Source organism: Punica granatum, chromosome 6 (assembly GCF_007655135.1).
Source record: "Punica granatum isolate Tunisia-2019 chromosome 6, ASM765513v2, whole genome shotgun sequence".
NCBI lineage: Eukaryota > Viridiplantae > Streptophyta > Magnoliopsida > Myrtales > Lythraceae > Punica > Punica granatum.
Window position 1 is genome coordinate 25,882,336 of NC_045132.1, and position 18,684 is coordinate 25,901,019.

General features: G+C 39.8%; 3 protein-coding genes across 4 annotated transcripts; 2 read left to right on the forward strand and 1 right to left on the reverse strand.

Moving 5' to 3' along the window:
• The first annotated feature begins 6,863 nt into the window (after positions 1–6,863).
• On the forward strand, positions 6,864–9,001 carry LOC116211071 (protein STRICTOSIDINE SYNTHASE-LIKE 3-like). Its single transcript, XM_031545270.1, has 5 exons — positions 6,864–7,290; positions 7,496–7,771; positions 8,010–8,177; positions 8,321–8,724; positions 8,831–9,001. The coding sequence occupies exons 1-5, from the start codon at positions 6,962–6,964 to the stop codon at positions 8,866–8,868; spliced, it is 1,215 nt and encodes a 404-aa protein (XP_031401130.1). The 5' UTR covers positions 6,864–6,961; the 3' UTR covers positions 8,869–9,001.
• LOC116211070 (dnaJ protein homolog ANJ1) lies at positions 8,938–11,262 on the reverse strand. Of its 2 annotated transcripts, none has more exons than XM_031545269.1 (6): positions 10,952–11,262; positions 10,499–10,664; positions 10,258–10,396; positions 9,901–10,177; positions 9,613–9,811; positions 8,938–9,521 (listed from the first exon to the last, which is right to left on the reverse strand). In XM_031545269.1, exons 1-6 carry the CDS (start codon positions 11,099–11,101, stop codon positions 9,202–9,204), a joined length of 1,251 nt encoding a protein of 416 aa, XP_031401129.1. In that variant the 5' UTR covers positions 11,102–11,262; the 3' UTR covers positions 8,938–9,201. The 2 variants fall into 2 exon arrangements, with proteins under 2 accessions (XP_031401129.1, XP_031401127.1); XM_031545267.1 differs by having other exon boundaries at positions 10,493–10,664.
• Positions 11,263–13,169: 1,907 nt separating this feature from the next.
• LOC116211532 (protein IQ-DOMAIN 1) lies at positions 13,170–17,677 on the forward strand. The gene is made up of 7 exons (XM_031545970.1): positions 13,170–13,483; positions 14,564–14,681; positions 14,769–14,999; positions 15,457–15,684; positions 16,220–16,333; positions 16,422–16,896; positions 17,052–17,677. The coding sequence occupies exons 2-7, from the start codon at positions 14,598–14,600 to the stop codon at positions 17,210–17,212; spliced, it is 1,293 nt and encodes a 430-aa protein (XP_031401830.1). The 5' UTR covers positions 13,170–13,483; positions 14,564–14,597; the 3' UTR covers positions 17,213–17,677.
• The last annotated feature ends 1,007 nt before the right edge of the window (positions 17,678–18,684 follow it).

The following is an 18,684-nucleotide window of genomic DNA, read 5'->3' on the forward strand; positions in this document are numbered from 1 at the left end:
CTCTATTGCAGTATTATATCATCATAGTAGTTACTCACGCTGTGTGATAATGATAAGATTAAAATAATTTTGAAAAAAAAAATTCTAGTAGTTTTCTTGAGGATATTTTCCCAATATATGTTTATCCCTGAATGCCATTCACTTGGCATACATGGCCAGTTAGTGTCTCATTTTATTTGTGGGTCCCGATGACCAACTTGGTGAGTTACTCTACTGGTTTAATTTGCTTAGGGTATGGTATGTGACAAAAGCAAAAGAACAGCTTGTGATATATGATTGAATAGTTCGCATATGATTCATTAATTCGTCGGTCATACGACCTCTCAATTAATTCATTAGCCCCAGTAATTATCATGTGTACTTCGTTAATATTCAACCAATGATCTTGGGAAGTATGTCTAGTCGATCGATAAGGAGCTAATATTACATATATATGTTGACAAACCAAGTAGAAATACTCTTATCTTTTTTCTTTTTTCTTTTTGTTTGCGTTTATTATGCTCTTACATACTTCTATTTTCTGAGACTTATTTTGTTGTTTGTAAGGCCTCTTTCAAGATAGATATCTTTATATATGTGACCGTGTGGGGAATTATGTGTGCGCCTATATAATGTATATGTGTATTATATAGGCAGGTACGTATATCATGCAAGATGGACCGATTGAGCGCGGGCTGGGCGGCAGTCATCCTTTCTTGGGATTTTCATGCTTTAAGAAAATTTACATATATTTCTTCAGATTTTAATGAAATTTCTTATATTTACCGGTTGTAATTCGAAAAAAATTTCTTACCATTTATTGCCTTTTCTAGGATCTCACCCGTTAAAGTTCAAATCTTGTGTTCGTCCCTAATATCATGCAGCGCCTTATGTCACAGCACCAAGACCCATTCCTCAATAAAAAGGGCTATAATAATCCCATTTATAAGAATTGAATCTGAAATTTCTTGATTCTTAATTAAGTAAGAACGTGTGCCACTATATTACATCTCTTTTCTTTATTGCATTATCGATTTATTTATTTAACTCGGGCGCTTCTCGTAGCAAGAGATTAACATGCATTAGCAAATAATTATAAGCAACAATTCAGTTGGTTATCCATAATCCTATTTTCGTATATCTAATTAATCGATATAATCCAACCATTATCAGTCGACTCTATGGTTGGCTCGCCCAGATGGTATCACAAAAATTGCAGTCCCGTAAAGGCAAGGGCCTGCACCAGTGCATGATATCAAGGTGAATATATATAAAACAAGTGATATAATGAAGAAAATTCTTGCACGATCTTATTTCATCATAGAGTAGAGTCGCAAAAATTAGGTATCACATACCATCAAGCAATAATGTACTAATTTATGTCAATTTTACGCTTACTCTTTTTTCTTTCTTTTTTTTTTAACAGTGTACTATATCGAGAGAGATAATTAGAAAAATAAAATTTTCCCCGACAACAACCATGGCTACGGGGATATATTTGCAAAGGCTGTTCTTGAACTGCTAGCTGTTTCTTTTTCCGAAACAAATGCTTTAACTGCCAAAATTGGAAACACTTTCATAATCACAGACCAAATCGCGAGATTGCTAACTTTCTGCTTTGCGTTCTGGTGATGCCCATTTCTAGCAACTGCTGTCCCTACCCCCAAGTTTTACTTGTTTATACTTCCTCCTGGGTGTGCATGTCGACAATTACGTGGACTAGTAACTCGGGCTTTTGTCAGGTCGTTGTGCCAATATGTACATTTGCCTTTCATTCAACCAAGTCCCGAGTCTCTTTTTGGGCCTTAATTCCTACATGTATTAAATATTGCTGGAGTAGGTTATGTAACTATCTATTTATAATTAGGATCAGTACCTTTCGAAGCTTTTCCAGACAAACCTATATATATTAGACTACTTGTGACCTATACAGTCCGAGGACCACCTATACTGATTCATATATATGTGTGTGTGTGTGTGTGTGTGTGTGTTTGTATGTATTTATGTATGGATGCCATGTCGAGCTCTCTGATCAATATAATGATATGGATGTGGCCTATTCAACTAACTCGATTTGGATTGTCCTGATTAAATTTAATTCTTTCAACTCTCAGCTGTTTCTGCTGTGTAGTATATAGCCCACACATGAAGAGTGACATTAAACTATTAATTATCCTCTTAATTTTCGTGGGTTGAGTCATGAGTGTACATAAAATATTCTCTCTGCTCTTAATCTTCCCCGCTTTGGGTAATTTCATATGAGAGTTTCTGATTAATCTTGACCCTTTAGTTCATGTACATTATGCATTACAAAATTTCATACGAATGATTCCAATAAATATATACTACAAGAAAGTAAGGTTTTAGCTACAAAAAAAGATAATCACAAAATGTGAAAATATGGTCACTGTCTGTATCAGTGACCAAAACTAATTTTGTCACTAGCCGGTCACTGGAAGCCTTGTGGCTAAATGTATTTGTGACTAAACTAGAATAACCATCACTGAAAGTAGAGATATTTAGTGGCGAAATGAGAATGGACTAGTGGCCAAAAGCCTTATAATCACTAAAACTTCATTTAAGTGAAAATTGTATCCAATCATGAGCACCTTAATGACTGGATTGGAAAGTCATGATTAATTTCTATTTGTCGTAAAGAATTTCGATGATTATGAGAGAACGAAATAAGCAATGCATTACTTGAACGAAATTTTGGACTGTATTTTATAGTCTCAAGAAATGATAGACGTGTATGCAAATAATATTAATAACATTTAAGGCTATTATTTCAATATCTTGATTAGTTACATGGAAATTCAACAAGTACACCGAATCTTCTAAGACAAAGAAAAAAAGAAAGGAAACACTAAGAACGATTAGTTATACAAGAATTTAAAAAGCATACATAATAATCCTAAAATACAAAAAAGAAATCCAGTAACAAGATGTCAAAGAATATGAATTACATTTTCTGTGTATATTGCCCCATCCTCATCATGCGTATGTCATGCATTACAAATTAAATTATTAGAAACAAAAAAGGCATTGTATATAAAAGTATCTCTCTAACAATGATAATTTTATTGGTGGGGAAGGTTCTCATATACACGAGTTCAGAAGGAATACTTGAAGACAAGTACATGCATAAATGGTATACCAGACTTCCAGAAACTAGTAAATAAAAGTATAAAAAAGGATAAAATTAAATATTGTTGGGTTATAGATGTTCACTTACAAAAATAACACATCAATTAAAAGTTTCCCAAGACCTGTAGACCTGTTATTTATTGTTTGATCCATTTGCTAGAATCATAAAAAATTATGAGCAAAATATTCAGTATTATTACATTCGAGACTTGTCATTGCTTTCTCAACTATATTGTAGAATTTCTACTCGTATATCAAGCGAAAAAAATTCCTTCAAATTGAATTGTGATATACATAATGCCAAAAGCAAATGTCCAAAGGAAATGACCTCTTAACTCACTAATTAAATACATATCAACAACAGACCCCAACCGCTAGCATTCAAATGTGTATATGTCTAAGAAAAACTACAGATGCATTACATAGAATATTCCAAATGAATAATACATATGAAAAAGGATACTCGTATAATTAATTACCAGTAAGGAGCGCATGTATTCTTGCTCGAAATTCAACGTGTTTTCGGATTCAACTTGAAGGAGAGACATGCCTTTGAAAAACCAAGATATCAACAATTAAGTTCCATCAGAAGCAACCGATCACCAAACGAATAACAAATGTTGAACATCATAGCAGATCCTAGGAGCAGCGGATCTGAACATACGACTTAATTGAGTCGATGGTTTTTCCAATTACACCCATCTCTGATCGCTCATTGTCAAATGAGCGTAAGCTGCCAATTGAAAAGAATTTGAGTGTACGATTATTTTTCCCTTATAAAATGACAATTAATTTTGAACCTGCAGATTCTGATAAGATATGGAGAAATTATAGGGAAACATAATAAAATGGGAGAGATTTTAGGAAGGATTTCTTAAAGATCTCTCCTCACTATTATTATTCGTTAAAAAACTTTGATTATGGCAGTTAGTTTTGAACGTATAGATTCTGATAAGATATGGAGAAATTATGGGGAAGCACTTAGAAAATGGGAGAGATTTTAGGCATAAGTTATTAAGATATCTCTTCTCATTATTATCCATTTAAAAATTGATTACCGAAAAAAAGAGGACAAGATTACCGAGAAAAAAATTGATTGAGAAATCAAGAAATTTTCAGTATCAAAACCAAAGTATACAATAAGTAGCATAATTTACGTACTGATAGGGATCTTCTGGCTCTTCAAGTGAGATTGCATGCCTTGCTTATTACTTTACTTGTGGGTAGCCAATAATAATTTGAGACAATAAATTTTACACTTGTCTCGTATTTTTAATTGTTTATGTGGGTAGAGTGATTAACATATTCTTTTCCTAATTAGTAGATAGCATATTTACTTCCTTATAATGTACGTAGAGCAAAAAATAGAGTGAATTGGAATTTTCTAATATAGGTCAGATTGATTCAATTTTTACTAGCCTAATATTATCCTAGATTAAGTTATCACACATTCACACTAGCTAGTTATATAGTTTAATAAGTCAACTTATTTACTCTGAGTATAGGTTGCGAACCTAGCCTGAAGGAGATTGGGGTTAAGGAGGAGTAGAAGAATCCACCTGATCGCCGGTTCGAATTCCCTTGGGATCATTGAAGTGCATTTGGCGTATTTACGCGTTTTGTGTGTCGTCAAGGGTACACGGAACCCTGGGGATCAGTCAGGTGAAGTCTAAACAACCCGAGTTAGCCAAAAAAAGGGAAAAAAAAAGAGTCACGAACCTGAGGTGAATGTGTTCCCTAGAGTAGCGATGAATACAAAATAATAATTGCCATTGTCATCAGTGACCGATATGGATCTTGTCACTAAAATAATGTTTGGCGCCATATTTTATGAGATTTAGTAACGACTTTTGGTTAACTATTCATGTTTAGCCACAAACAATATCTAAATAGTGACTATTTTAAAATTGCCACTAAGTATTGTGACGTGACTGTTTTCCAATTTAATCACTAAATATAAGACATTTAATGAGTAACTACACTATCGTCACCTATAAGCCATCACTAAAAACCTATTTTCTTGTAAAGTGGTAAATCTTTTTTTTTTTTTGTGGAAAAACAGGCCGAAGCCAAGAAAAACAAAAAATTAGATAGTCCAACCGAGTATTAAGATTCCATAATATCGTTAAACAAAAGCATTTTTAGATCAATTGATGGAAACTTATTATAATGAAGTCCAATTTTCAAATACAGATAGCTCCACGTTAATCAATCTGTACAAAAGTTCCCTTTTTTGTAAAGTGGATCAATCTTGACAAATTTATGGTTGTTTAACCCTTTATCGCTTCTACTAAAGGAGATATATGCGGAGCACTTCCACCTGGGATCGTAGCAAGGGAGCAATATGTGAATCCAATTGTTAGTTGTATATATTACCAATTAGTAACTTATTACTTTCCCTTACAAAGTATGGTCAATTGGTTTAAGGAAACGGTTGATGAGTGGAATTGCCCGTTAGAGTACACAATTGAATGATTGTCCTCCCACGGGTCAGCTTTCCATTATTACTATTCCTCATCAAAGCTTTTATGCTCTCCTCCCACAAAAATACATGTCCAGCTCCCTCAGCACTAGCTCGATTGGCCACCCTAGCTATATATATTTTACTAGCTATTACGATAATACTCCATGTCGACTTTTCATAAGTCAACTTAAACAAATGGGTACAACGCGCTAGGTCACACTGCAAGTGAAAATCGAACCCGAAAAGTTTGTGTAGGATTCTCCATGGCATCTTTCTAATGAATGGTGGAGAAGAAAAAGTAGCTGCTGCTCCTTTAATTAGTTCGTCATCACACAAACAATAGAGTTGGGCCAAAATGGCCCAACCTTTGTGGGCCTAGTGAACTTATTGAGTTAGTCGTGGGCATAATGGGCCCTCGTACTTCGTCATCGGTGTTAAGTATCAGTGGACCCGGCCCATCGTGCCGATTCAATTCATATTTCAGGGTGATGGATGAACATGCCAGATCTCTTTTGGTAAAAGCTCGAAAGTAAATTTATTGAGATGCATTTAATTGAAGCTGATCGACCAAACCGGTGAAGTTAAGGCCCTGTGATCGAATTGTCGCAGCTTAATGGTGTTAATTGACCAAGCCAATGAAAGTTGAACAAGCATAGGCAGAGTACAGGGTTCCAAAATCAGTAGATCATGGATCTGCGTAACCCGTCTATCGTTAATTAACGTACAAAATCCCCTCCTAACTTTTTTTTTTCGATGTAAACCCTGATATTCAAAAATTCAATTAGGCCCCGATTAATTCAATCGAGTCGGGTCGGCCCATTAAGAGGTAAAGCTCTCCCAGTATTGATTTTCTGCATTCACAAGAACTCAAACCCGAGATCTTATTTAAACGGAATAAGCGTCGAACCGTTTGAACAAATTCATGTTGATTCTCCCTCCTAATTCTGAAAGGGGAGAAAGAAAAGGAAAAAAATCAAACTTGACTAACAACAACAAATCATCGCCATGCGATCTCCCCAATGCCTAAAACTCCTTCTCAAAGCAATTTGTTTTTCTTTTTAGATTATATTCCCTTTCAATTAAGTATTAAACAATCTCGATTTATTAGCTGAGGTTAATATATTAAGAATAAAGATTAAAAAGTTAAATTACAATAACGTGGTTCAATGATAAGTTGAGATTTCAATGGTGGATTTTACCTGCAATATGGGGATTAGTCCAACGGATGTGTAAGAAACGAAATTTATTTATATAATAAATTGAGGATATTCGTTGAAAGGAGAAAAAAGGGAGGAAAATCCACTCCACCGAGCTTCCTAAGCATTCATTTCCGTTCTCTCTCTGATCACTCCAGTCAGTGGAACATTGGCGATGTCGCTGGCGGGGGTGTTCGCCGGAATATTCCTTCTCGCAGCACTGTACTGCGGGCTCGACCCTCTCCATCATAGCGCTCTGCACGGCTTCCCGGACTTCGAGGCTGTCAAGGTGGACTTGCCGCCCTGGTCCGAGGTGCCTTCCGACAGGGACGCCCTCAATCTCCTGCAGAGGTCGGAAATCAAGTTCCTGAACCAAATTCAGGGCCCTGAGAGCATCGCCTTCGACCCGCTCGGCCGCGGTCCCTATACTGGCGTCGCCGACGGCCGGATTCTCTTCTGGGACGGCCATTCCTGGACCGATTTCGCCTACACTTCTAACAACAGGTCAGCTTGGCCCGCAGAGCAGCTGCGTACCCTGCTTGTGCTTCCCTTCATGGTTGTACATAAAATTTCAATGTGATTGAATGAAATCATGTTCGTCCAAATTTGTTGGAGAAGTGGAAATGGTTTCAAGGTCTGTTCCTAGAAGCATTTGCCAGGAGACATTGTCTCATATTTCCTTTATTGACATCGACCAGTGCATTTGCAGGTCAGAGCTATGTGGCCCGAAGACATCGCCTTTCGGTTACCTGAAGCACGAGCACATATGCGGGAGGCCCCTCGGTCTTCGATTCGACAAGAAATCCGGTGACTTGTACATTGCGGATGCCTACTTTGGGCTGATGAAGGTCGGCCCAGGAGGAGGCCTCGCGACATCGCTGGCGACTGAAGCCGAAGGAGTTCCATTCGGATTCACTAATGACCTGGACATTGATGATGATGGGAATGTTTATTTCACTGATAGCAGCACCAAGTACCAGAGGAGGTTCGGAACCTTGAGCACTGCTATTGATTATGATAGATATACTAAGATTTATGTGTCTGGTTTTGCGGTCGATCCCAAGCTCTGTGATTTCGACGAGGAATGCTTTGAACTTTCATTTGTTCGGAAAGATACCGCTTCCGTTATGTTTAGGTTTAAAAGGTGATCTCTAGAGGTCTTTTCTGCACGCAATCTGATAGTCGAAAAGTTACTTGATTCTAATCCATTAACTTCTCCGCAGGAACTTCCTGCACTTGGTTTTCTCTGGAGATGACAGTGGAAGGTTATTGAAGTACAGTCCGATCACGCGGGAGACAACCGTCCTCTCAAGAAATCTCCAGTTCCCGAACGGTGTATCATTAAGCAAGGATGGCTCCTTCTTTGTCTTCTGCGAGGGTACAATTAATCGGTAGGTCCATTCCTTAAACCTTTCATCTATAACAAAATCCTCTTTCCAGTATCAACTTTGAGCAACACCCGGAGAACAACTATTGTTCCCTCCTATTAGAGCTAGATCACCGGAACTCATTTTGTATTATTACGTGACTATAGACTCAGAAAGCATTGGTTGAAAGGCGAGAAGGCCGGGACATCCGAAACTTTTGCCAACCTTCCTGGGTTCCCCGACAACATAAGGACCAACGAGGATGGTGAGTTCTGGGTGGCAATCCACGCCCGCCGATCTTCCATCAGTTACCTTTGTGCTATCTACCCAAGGGTCCGGATGTTCATACTAAGGCTTCCCATTCCCGCAAAAATCCAGTACCTCCTCCACATCGGAGGTAGGCTCCATGGCATGATCACAAAGTTCAGCCCCGAAGGAAAGCTCTTGCAGGTATTGGAGGATAGTCGAGGGAAGGTCGTTAAAACGGTTAGTGAAGTCGAAGAGAGGGATGGCCAGCTGTGGATGGGCAGTGTTCTCATGCCTTTCATAGCTGTTTATGACTTGAGCTTAGGTCCGACCACGGATCATCCACTATAATAACCATATTGTTAGTTTAATCGCCCTTTTTTTTTTTCCTTCTCTCTCGAAATAACATCGGTGATGTAAACATTGATCAGGTTGTTCTCTGATTGTCTGCGTTGAAGATCCAGAATGAGGTACAGGAGTGAGAAATGCTGTAGACGAATTCCGGGAACTCGATAATTTGTTGAATATCAGCTACAGCTTGAACAAAACCAGAAAGTATTCAATTAGAGTCTATCGTAATTATCATTGCTTCCAGATCAAAACAAGTCTACATTGTCACATCCGGGGGAGATTACTGAACTACATTTAGGACTCCTGACTCAAGATTGCTGGAAACCGTTGGCCTTTACAATAACAAAAATTTTGGTCCACGGCCATAAAACTTGTATTAATCCCATCGACTCCCACAATGTCGGCTAGGCGAATCAGTGAGTTGATGCTGCTGCCCTATCACAGAGATGATTTACTGCTGAGCACACTGGACTCTTTGAGCTCCGCTCGGCATGTCCTCATCTTCTTCATATGCTTCCTGAGCTGCCTGTTGCTTCCTCCTCATCTCTTCCTCGATGTTCACATCATGCATTGTTGTCTCCTCACACTCATCGAGCTCCATGTCCGTAAGCCCAGAGGCTGGTTTTGGAGGCAGGATCTTCTGTAAGGCTGAGACTTGATCAGGGCTAAGCGACTCTGGGAAGTCTACTAGGAAATGGATGTAAAGCTTTCCCTTCATGAAAGGTCTCTGGTACATTGGCATTCCCTCGTCGTTGATGGCTTTGTAGGAATCTGCAGAATTTCATAAACCGGTCTTAGTGTTCCTTGCATCAGCATCATGTGATAGAACAGAGTACTCGAGTTTTCAATTCCACTTGCTTACCTGGCTTCACAACTTCTCCAGGGTTCGATTTGATAAGAAGCTGGCGGCCATCCAAGTGGGTCAACACGAACCGGAATCCACACAGGGCCTCAGTGAGAGAGAGGGTGTGCTCCACAAAGAGGTCCTCGCCCTTTCTCTTGAACCTTGGATGTTCCTTTTGCTGGAGGACAAAGACTATGTCTCCTGTGATTGTATCAGGCTGTAAAGAGACAGCAAATGGTTACACAACTGCTTCAGCTGAAACGCTTTGGAGCACACAATGTAGAGAAATTCATATCAGAAGCTCACCGCTTCATCAGCTTCACCAGGGAATGTGATCTTCTGCCCATTTTGCATACCCTTTTCGACGACTACCTCCAAAACCTTTTTCTCTGGGACAACCTTCTCACCCTTGCATTGTGGGCATCGGTCCTTGTCACTGATCATCTCACCAGTGCCTTTACATTCATTGCACGCATGCTGCATCTGCTGGATCATAGAGGGGCCAAGGTGCCTTATGGTCACTTTCATACCAGTTCCCTGACAGCCTGAACACTTCATGGAAGCACCTGATTTTGATCCTTTCCTGCAGACGGGTGCCACCGTAAGCTCAGGTCCATACAGAAAACGCATAAGCAACAGACATTGAACACGCATAAAACTCACCCATTACATCTCGAGCAGATCACGTTGCGAGAAAGAGAGAGTTTCTTTGTAGTTCCAAGGTACAGATCCTCCAACGACACCTTTAATGGATGAACCACATCTTCGCCCCGTCTCTGTCTCCTTCCCCTGCTACTCCCACCTACACAGGTAAACAGGCGAATCAATCATCATCCTAGGAAGTAGCAGCCTAACCCTTTCAGATTGCGGGACTATTAAGCACAAAACTCGGCCTTACCCATACCACCAAACGGACTTCCGCCAAAGAAAGATTGGAAGATGTCGAATGGGTCGTGGCCGCCGCCACCACCTCCCATTCCCTCCTTGAGAGCATCTTCTCCATATTGGTCATAAATCTCCCGCTTCTCGGGATCGCTCAGGACCTCATAAGCTTGAGCAAGCTCTTTGAACTGCAGAAAGAAAACAACTTATTAGGCATCGAAGGCTTAACTACGCTGGTGCGGTCGGCAACCATTGCCTCAAGATTAACACATCACGTTAGACTTTCCCGAACTTTGCGAATCTTCGAACAAAGTTCCGGGCTCATCAAATCCTCTATAACTACAATAATTTTCCTATGTACGCAGCGGCTGTGTCTGACGATTATATTGAAAGACGCAAAATATGATCGAGAATCGCAAGGGACCTCTAATCTCAGCACACAAGGTCAACGGCCGGTAGTAGCGGGGGGGCTTACCTTCTCAGGATCGCCTCCCTTATCGGGATGGTTCTTGATGGCGGCCTTCTTGTACGCCTTCTTGAGATCGTCCTGCGAAGCGTTCTTCGGCACTCCGAGAATCTCGTAGTACCTCGTGTTGTCGCTCTTCTTCGGCCCTCTCCCGAACATCCTCGCCCTCCTCCTCCTCTACTTTTCCGATTAAAAGAATCGAACCAGAAGCAACAGCGGACGCGCGGCGGAGAGTGGTTCCGAGAAGCTCCGAGAGAATGTCGATTTGATGGGAACAAAGTCTCTGCAGACGGCGAAGGAACGAATGATTAGCTACGAAGGACTTGGCTGAGGGGAGAAGGGGTTATATATATGATGAGGGTGATGGAGGGCTGAGATTGGCGCGTGGGAAGCGTAGCGCGAGTGTTGGTTGACGGGGGAGAAGGAAGTGTCTAGAGAATTCGATTCACTGCTTCGTGGAGGAGGGAAGGAATTGTTCTGGACTCTTCTCCGAACCGAAGTTGCAGGCTCTGTTACCATACCCTAACCATGTAAAATTACTAAATTGTAAATATTAATATTTTACTAAAAAAATAAGTTAGGATTTTGTGTACTTTTATTATTTCAAAACTTGAATTTTACCGTGAATATGTGTCATTTATTTTAAAATTTGTGCAACTTATTTTCTCTAGTAGCATTTTACGAAAAATTCAAGTAATTTGCTAAAATTTTTAACAATTTACTTTGATGGTATGAATGATTGCACCATACACGTTCCCTGTAACGCTTCTTCCTCTAAAGCATGCATGCGTATAGAGCAAGTACTAGTATACCAGATTATGTATCTGTTGCAGAACTATGGTACGACGTCTTCGCGGTACCATATCATCCACTTTCAGTATCGTTGGATAGGGAGAAGTGCCGTTTCCAGTTCTGATTAGATGAATCATGACAGCCCGTGTTCATCAAATGAGCTTAACTCACATGGGCTCACGTCGCTCTCGACGTGGGACTAGGTCCATGTGAAGTATTTCGCCGCGATACCATACGGGCCTTCGTTTCGTTGGTTGGACGATCAATTACTAATCCGAACTTACAGATAGTCATTGGGATTGTGTTCCAACGGACCCCGGTTCTTTTGTACCCGGTCCATTCACTTCTGGAACGTGGGCCTAGCCGGGACCGGCCCACTTCATCACAACCCCGACCGGCAGGAAACATGCATGTCCAATACTTGTTTGTCTTCCTTTGTCTTGCCAAAGGATTTTTTTTTTGTACTTTTTATTATTTATTATTTATTTTGAGGCAATAATTACTACCACAGTACTACGTGCTCCTTTCACCTGAGACGGGCGTCACTAACGTGCGCCTGGTGCGCAGTAGCCACGCATAGGCCTGACCCCACTACCCTGGTCTCACCTTTCCTTAAAAATTCATTTTTCTTTGCTCTTCTTTTTGTTTGTTTGTTTTTTCTTTTTTTTTTTTATAATTTGTGCTATCTCTTCACACTGAATAATGAATATCCAGTTCTAAGGATTTTGACTTAAATGATAAAGGGAAACTCACACATCTACTCGATTTTTAAATAGAAACTTTTCAAGCCATCGAAATGCTTTTAAGGTGATTACTCGCTTCATGCATCGTTCAGAGTTCATGAAGCTCCCAAAAATTAACCGAACGAATCTTGAACACCTCGCTCAGTAAAAAAAAAAAAGTGAATAACAGATCCATGCAAACAAGGGACGTAGGAAAAAGAAAAATAGAAAATGAAAAAATGTATGCTAAGTTCTTTTGAGGCATGATAAATTAAAATTCGAATATATGGATAACCTCAGCTTAAGCTGCGTATAAATAAGATATTTCCTTCTGTTAATATCATATAAAGTATCATTTATTTTGGATAAAAACAATCATTTTGAGAATCAAATTAAATTCTTAACAACAATTATTATATCACTTGAAAATGGGATTAGTCTCCAATCTTTCATAAGATTCTTGAGATATTTTAACTTTTTATTTTAATATAGATATAGATATAGAAATTTTAAATTATATATATATATATAGTATAAATAAAACAATTAAAAGGGGGAAGAAAAGGAGAATCAATCGAACGGCAGGGCGCGAATGCGTTCCCGTGATTGACTCCTTGGTTGTATGCGGGGCCTGACAGCGACCTGAACTGACGATCAACCAACTCTCCCCAACACGGCGTCGTCTTCTCCCCCTTTCCCAGCCCCACTCCTCGGGGCGCACGTTAGCCTCACACTCTCGCCCCCCCTCTCTCTCTACAACACGCCTGCAGGCAGGGCTGCTGCTATCTCATTCCATCGCCACGTTGAAGTTGAAGAGCTCTGAGCTTTTTGAGTCGGTTCCTTCCTCCCTCTCTCTCTTCAGGGAACAGCGAGCGATGGCGATGGAGACCGATGGTTTCCAATTGTTTACTTCTCGATAGATCCACTAATCGGCCTCCGAAGTTTACTCTCTCTCGTTGGTTGTTCTCTCCCCAACTCTCTCCGTTCACTCCGCCGCTCCACTGTCGCAGCTCTCCAGTAGTTGAAGGTGAAATTGAGTTCCTTTCAACCCTGGATCTGTTCCTCCGCATTGCCTCCATGCTGAATTTTTAGTCGCAGTCAGCTCATTCTAGTGCTTAAGCTGCATTTTCGCATTTGTGTCTGTATTTTGTCGCTCAATTCACGATTCGAGGAGCTTGGCAGCTGGAGATGGAGAATTTTGGCTATTGTGACTCTCTTCGAGCTGCATCGTCTTGAGCTTCTGCTGAATTGCTGACTACGGCTCTAACATGAAATTCGGTCCCCTGTTTGATTGATGTGGTTTGTCAATTGCTTTCTACTGTGTGTTTGGTGTTGGATTGACGTTGTGTATAATGCCATTGCTATTGAGCAACGTACAAGATTAGTAGTGCTTAAGTTGTCGGTTGTGAACCTTAGCATTTATTCACATGAATTATGTTGCTGCAAATAATGAGATAATGGTTACAGAAGATATTGCTGAGTTCAATAATGTGCTGTGCATAGTGGGATATTAATATAAAAGTGTCGACTGTCATGGGTATGAGTAGCAGAATTGTCCACTTTCCCGTCTTCGGTTATTATATGCGCATTTGATGGAGCAATTGGTGTACATATAAGCGCTACATGTTTCTATCATTATCTTTGTTTATCTTCAAGAGAGGGGAAGAGCTGGATGAACAAACAATGTTGCCCTTGCAAAGGTCTCATTCTCGGAGACTACATTGATGATGCAAAAGCTTCTCTTTTAGAAGCTACTCTATAAGATGGCTTGCGAGATTACGGATTCAAGCATTTATTAGCTCGTGGAAACCTGTGCTAATTTAGCTAATTATCAGCTTTTTTTGCTAAGTAGCTAATTATCAGCTTTAGTTGGTTACTGCAGAGCCATTTTGATACTTTCTGGGTTAAACAAAAGCGATTAATTGGTGATTCGATCTTAATCATTATTAGCAATCATGGAGTTAATTTTCTCGATCGTCTGAAGTTTCTTTAAGTGAGATGTGCAGGCATCTCTTCAATGGAAATTCTATTTCTCCTCGCCTTTTCCCACGAAAGTTACCTGATATCCATTCGCATACTAGTTTGTGAGAGTATTTTCTTCTTCCAGGTTCTTGTTAAGTTGATCTGGAGAAAGAGTCGTTATGGGTGTCTCTGGAAAATGGATTAAAGCCTTGGTTGGTTTCAAAAAGTCAGAAAAGTCACCTTCTTCCACCAAGGATGATAATGTGGGTATCCCCTTGTTCTCACATCTATGATTTATTCGATGCAAGACATGAAAATAGTCATTTGGTGTCTCTCATAATTTCTTGTAGAATAATGCGGGAAACAAGTTTCGGTATTGGAGAAAGCATTCCGTCGAGATTGAAAATAATTTTGCAGCTGAGTTTGATTGCAATGCTGCTGCTCACGTTGAAGAAGTGAATACCTCTTTTGCTGTTGGCACTCCTAGTTCATTTCAAGTACAGGAAGCAAGTCATAGCCAACAAACTTTGAGAGAAGAGTGGGCTGCAACACGTATCCAGACAGCATTCCGAGGATTCCTGGTATGAAAATGTACAAACTGCCATATTCACCTTATTGTCTGTGTAAGGAAAGAAACTGTTGAAATATGTGGTTCAGAAAAAGTATTCGGGATCCGATATATGTACTGTTGTCATTATATTAGATGGATGGTGGGTACCAATGATTGGAAATGTGAAAATCAATGCACATATGATCTGTTACAATGTAAAAAGTCTGACCATTCAAAATTCTTAAGATGATTTTTTACTCATTGTGTTGGGTTGTCTACATCTTAAATAGAATAATTTTATCCTCATGTCTGCTGAATAGTCCATTGATTAACACCCAGAACTAACTCATAAATATTGTAATTATCTAAAGAGTGATGTCATGCATCCCATACATGTACTTATAACTTGGTCCACAATCATTCAAGTGTTTAAGGTCAATTAGATGAAAATTTGAACAGAATGAATTCCATTCTTTGACTTGCACTAGGCTAGAAGAGCACTGAAGGCTTTGAAAGGATTGGTAAGGCTTCAAGCCCTTGTTAGGGGCCACGCTGTCAGAAAGCAAGCTGCAATTACTTTACGGTGTATGCAAGCTCTAGTGAGAGTTCAAGCTCGAGTCCGAGCAAGGCGTGTACGCTTGGCACTGGAAAGCGAAACAGCACAGCAGAAAGTTCAGCAACAACTTGCAAATGATGCTCGTGTTCGGGAAATTGAAGTAAGTGAAATCTCCTATTATTGGGCAGGAATGTTTATGTTATGATCATAATCCGATGTGCACGCACTTGTTCATGAGGCTCCACTCTTGAGAAGATGTGATTTATGTTCTGCATTTGCTGTAGGATAGAAAGGAGCACCCAGTTAGTTTTCCTGAAGCACTCAATCATTAATAAGCATAAACATTTCCCAGTAAATAAAAATAAAAATAACTGAGGGGGACGATAGAAAGACTGAAACATCTTTGGCCTGTGTGCTTACCTCATGCTCTGGCTTTCTGGATCCTAAGATTGATACTGTGCCTGTGAGCTAGTGAAGTATGTTGTCATCTCCTTTGCCAGCTTATTTTTTAAGGTAGAGCATCATGACTTGAAGCAACTTCCATGGAGTCTGTTGTTGTAACTTGCTCAAAATAGTAACTTTAGAAGTGCAGGTTACGTAATGCATAGATATTGCAGCTGTTTTCTACATTTAGTGATCACTATGAGAGCCTTATGCGTCCTTGATTTGGTATAACACTTTGGGCTGTGACACAGGAGGGTTGGTGTGACAGCATAGGATCTGTTGAACAAATTCAATCCAAATTACTGAAAAGGCAAGAGGCTGCAGCTAAGCGTGAGAGAGCAATGGCGTATGCTCTGGCCCATCAGGTAATTTCATCATTGATCCACTGACTGTTAAAATGAAATATTTCCTTGGGAAATTAACTTAGTTGGGTTTTATATTCTACTTGTGCAGTGGCAAGCAGGTTCAAGGCTGCAGGCTGCCCCTGCAGGGTTTGAACCCGATAAGAACAGCTGGGGCTGGAACTGGTTGGAGCGGTGGATGGCTGTTCGCCCATGGGAAAACCGCTTTCTCGATATTAATCTCAGAGAAGGAGTGATGATTCGGGAAAATGGATTTGCTGAGGGTAACCATAATGGCACCAGACCTAATACAAAAGCTTCAGGAAAAAAAGTGGTTTCAGTGAATGTTTCAAAAACAGGTCCTACTCAGTCTGATGGTTGCAGTTCTTCTCCTGGTGATTCGGGTACAACGTTGGAGGCGAACCAATCAGCCCTAAACAAACCAAAGACTAAGCCATCTGTTGATATTGCTGCAGAAGAAATCAATTCTAGACCCGGTATTGCTTCGAGATCAAAAAGCAATCCCAAGGAGAGATCAAACCAATCTGATAAACAGGCGAAGAAGCGGCTGTCTTTGCCCAACACTGGTGACTATCTCTCTCTTCCCCACACTCTCGATGCAATTGTAAATCTGTAACTTTTCTTTATTTCAATGTCATTGCTTATAGTATGGTTACGGGCCGACAGCAGTTACTTGACATCAGTTTTTTGATCAGTTATTTCTTCATTGTTTTGAAATCAGGTGGAGGTGGTGATGGTGGTGGTGGTTCTCAAACAAAACGAACTCAGGGACGAACCTCTGTTAAAGGGACACCAGACTCTCAAAAGCCACTGAGGGACAGACAGAAAGCTAACTCGAGAGGCGATGCGAACCCTCCAAAGTCCGTCCCACAGGTAGTCTAAGGATTCCCGGGAACCGGAGAGCTGTATATAAAATTTCCTCCGTTGATGAGGGGGGAGATGCCACCAACGAGTGGAAGAGATTCAAAAGCAAAAGGGGCTGATTTATAAAAGTCGTGGCAATAAGCAGTCGCGGCAGTTTCATCATCGTATGTCTGGTAAAATCGTATTTGGTTTGTAATTTACGTGATGTAACTTACCACGAGACCAGACATGTAAAGTGTTTCTTCGAAGCATGTTGTTGGGTTTGTTGTAGTTTGGTATCTTCCGTTCCATTAGCTCTCTGTTGGTTGAGAGATGGGCAGTGGGCGGTGGGCACGAATTGATGCTCTCAATTACTGTCAACAATCCAACAAAAAGAAAAGAGAGGAGAGAGAGAAGGGAGGGGTGGTGGTGGTGTTATGTTGGGGGGAAGGACTAATGATTTCTCACTTGATTTCTGGAATTACAAAATCTGATTTTGCGGGATACGTATTCGTTGCTTCGAAGTGGATGATCAAGTTTCAAATAGTGAATTTAGCCTCTTTGGTTTTACAATTTAATGTTTTAACTATTCAATTTAATTTTTAATATTAAATTTTATTAATTATTTATTACTCTTTTTATAATTTAATAATATAATTAATATTTTTTTCAATTATTTTTTTTTACGATTCAATGATACAATTATTATTTATTTATTTATTTTTATATTTTCTTTTATAATTCAATAATATAATTATTATAAATTAATTAAAATTAAAATTTATTTTTATTTAATTTTAAAATTAAACACATCGTAGATTTTTATTTATAGTGTGATTAGAGTTAGTTATTACTATATTTTTTTAATGCAAAAATTTTAAAAACTGAAAATTAATATAATAGATTAAAGATTGCTATAATTACGAGGAAAATCCCAACCGAGTTCTAATAATTTACCTCAAGTCAAATGACAAGGTGGTACTGCCAGCAGTGGATGAGATCTGTCATACATACTCTCTCTCTCTCTCTCATCTATCAATCCATCTTACCTGTCAGGCAGAGGCATCAGCCGCAGCAGCAGCAGCGGCAATGCCGGATTGGGGGGGGGGGGGGCCATGGTGACGGTGCTCCTGATGGGAAAACGACGAAACTTTTCAAAGTTGTGAATCTTTCCCTTCCCTTCCCTTCACCAGACGAAGATCTCCAACTTCTTAACAAGGAGTAACCCCCCCCCCGCCCCAATTTCCCCTCTTTTCATTTTCCATTCCCCAAATATTCTCAACCTCGCTTAATCTTGCACTTCTCCTTGATGCCCAAAGTTGGACATCTCTGCTGTCTCTTCTGTACTCAATGATACAGCCACTTTATCTTACACAAGACGCCTAAATAACTACATGAACATTTCCACGACGTTTAGTTCTACTCTACTCCATCAAGGTTCGAACAAAATAGCTACAGTGGATTCTGGACATAGTGCAAATTGACGTGATTTCGTGCTAGGTTCCTTCGAT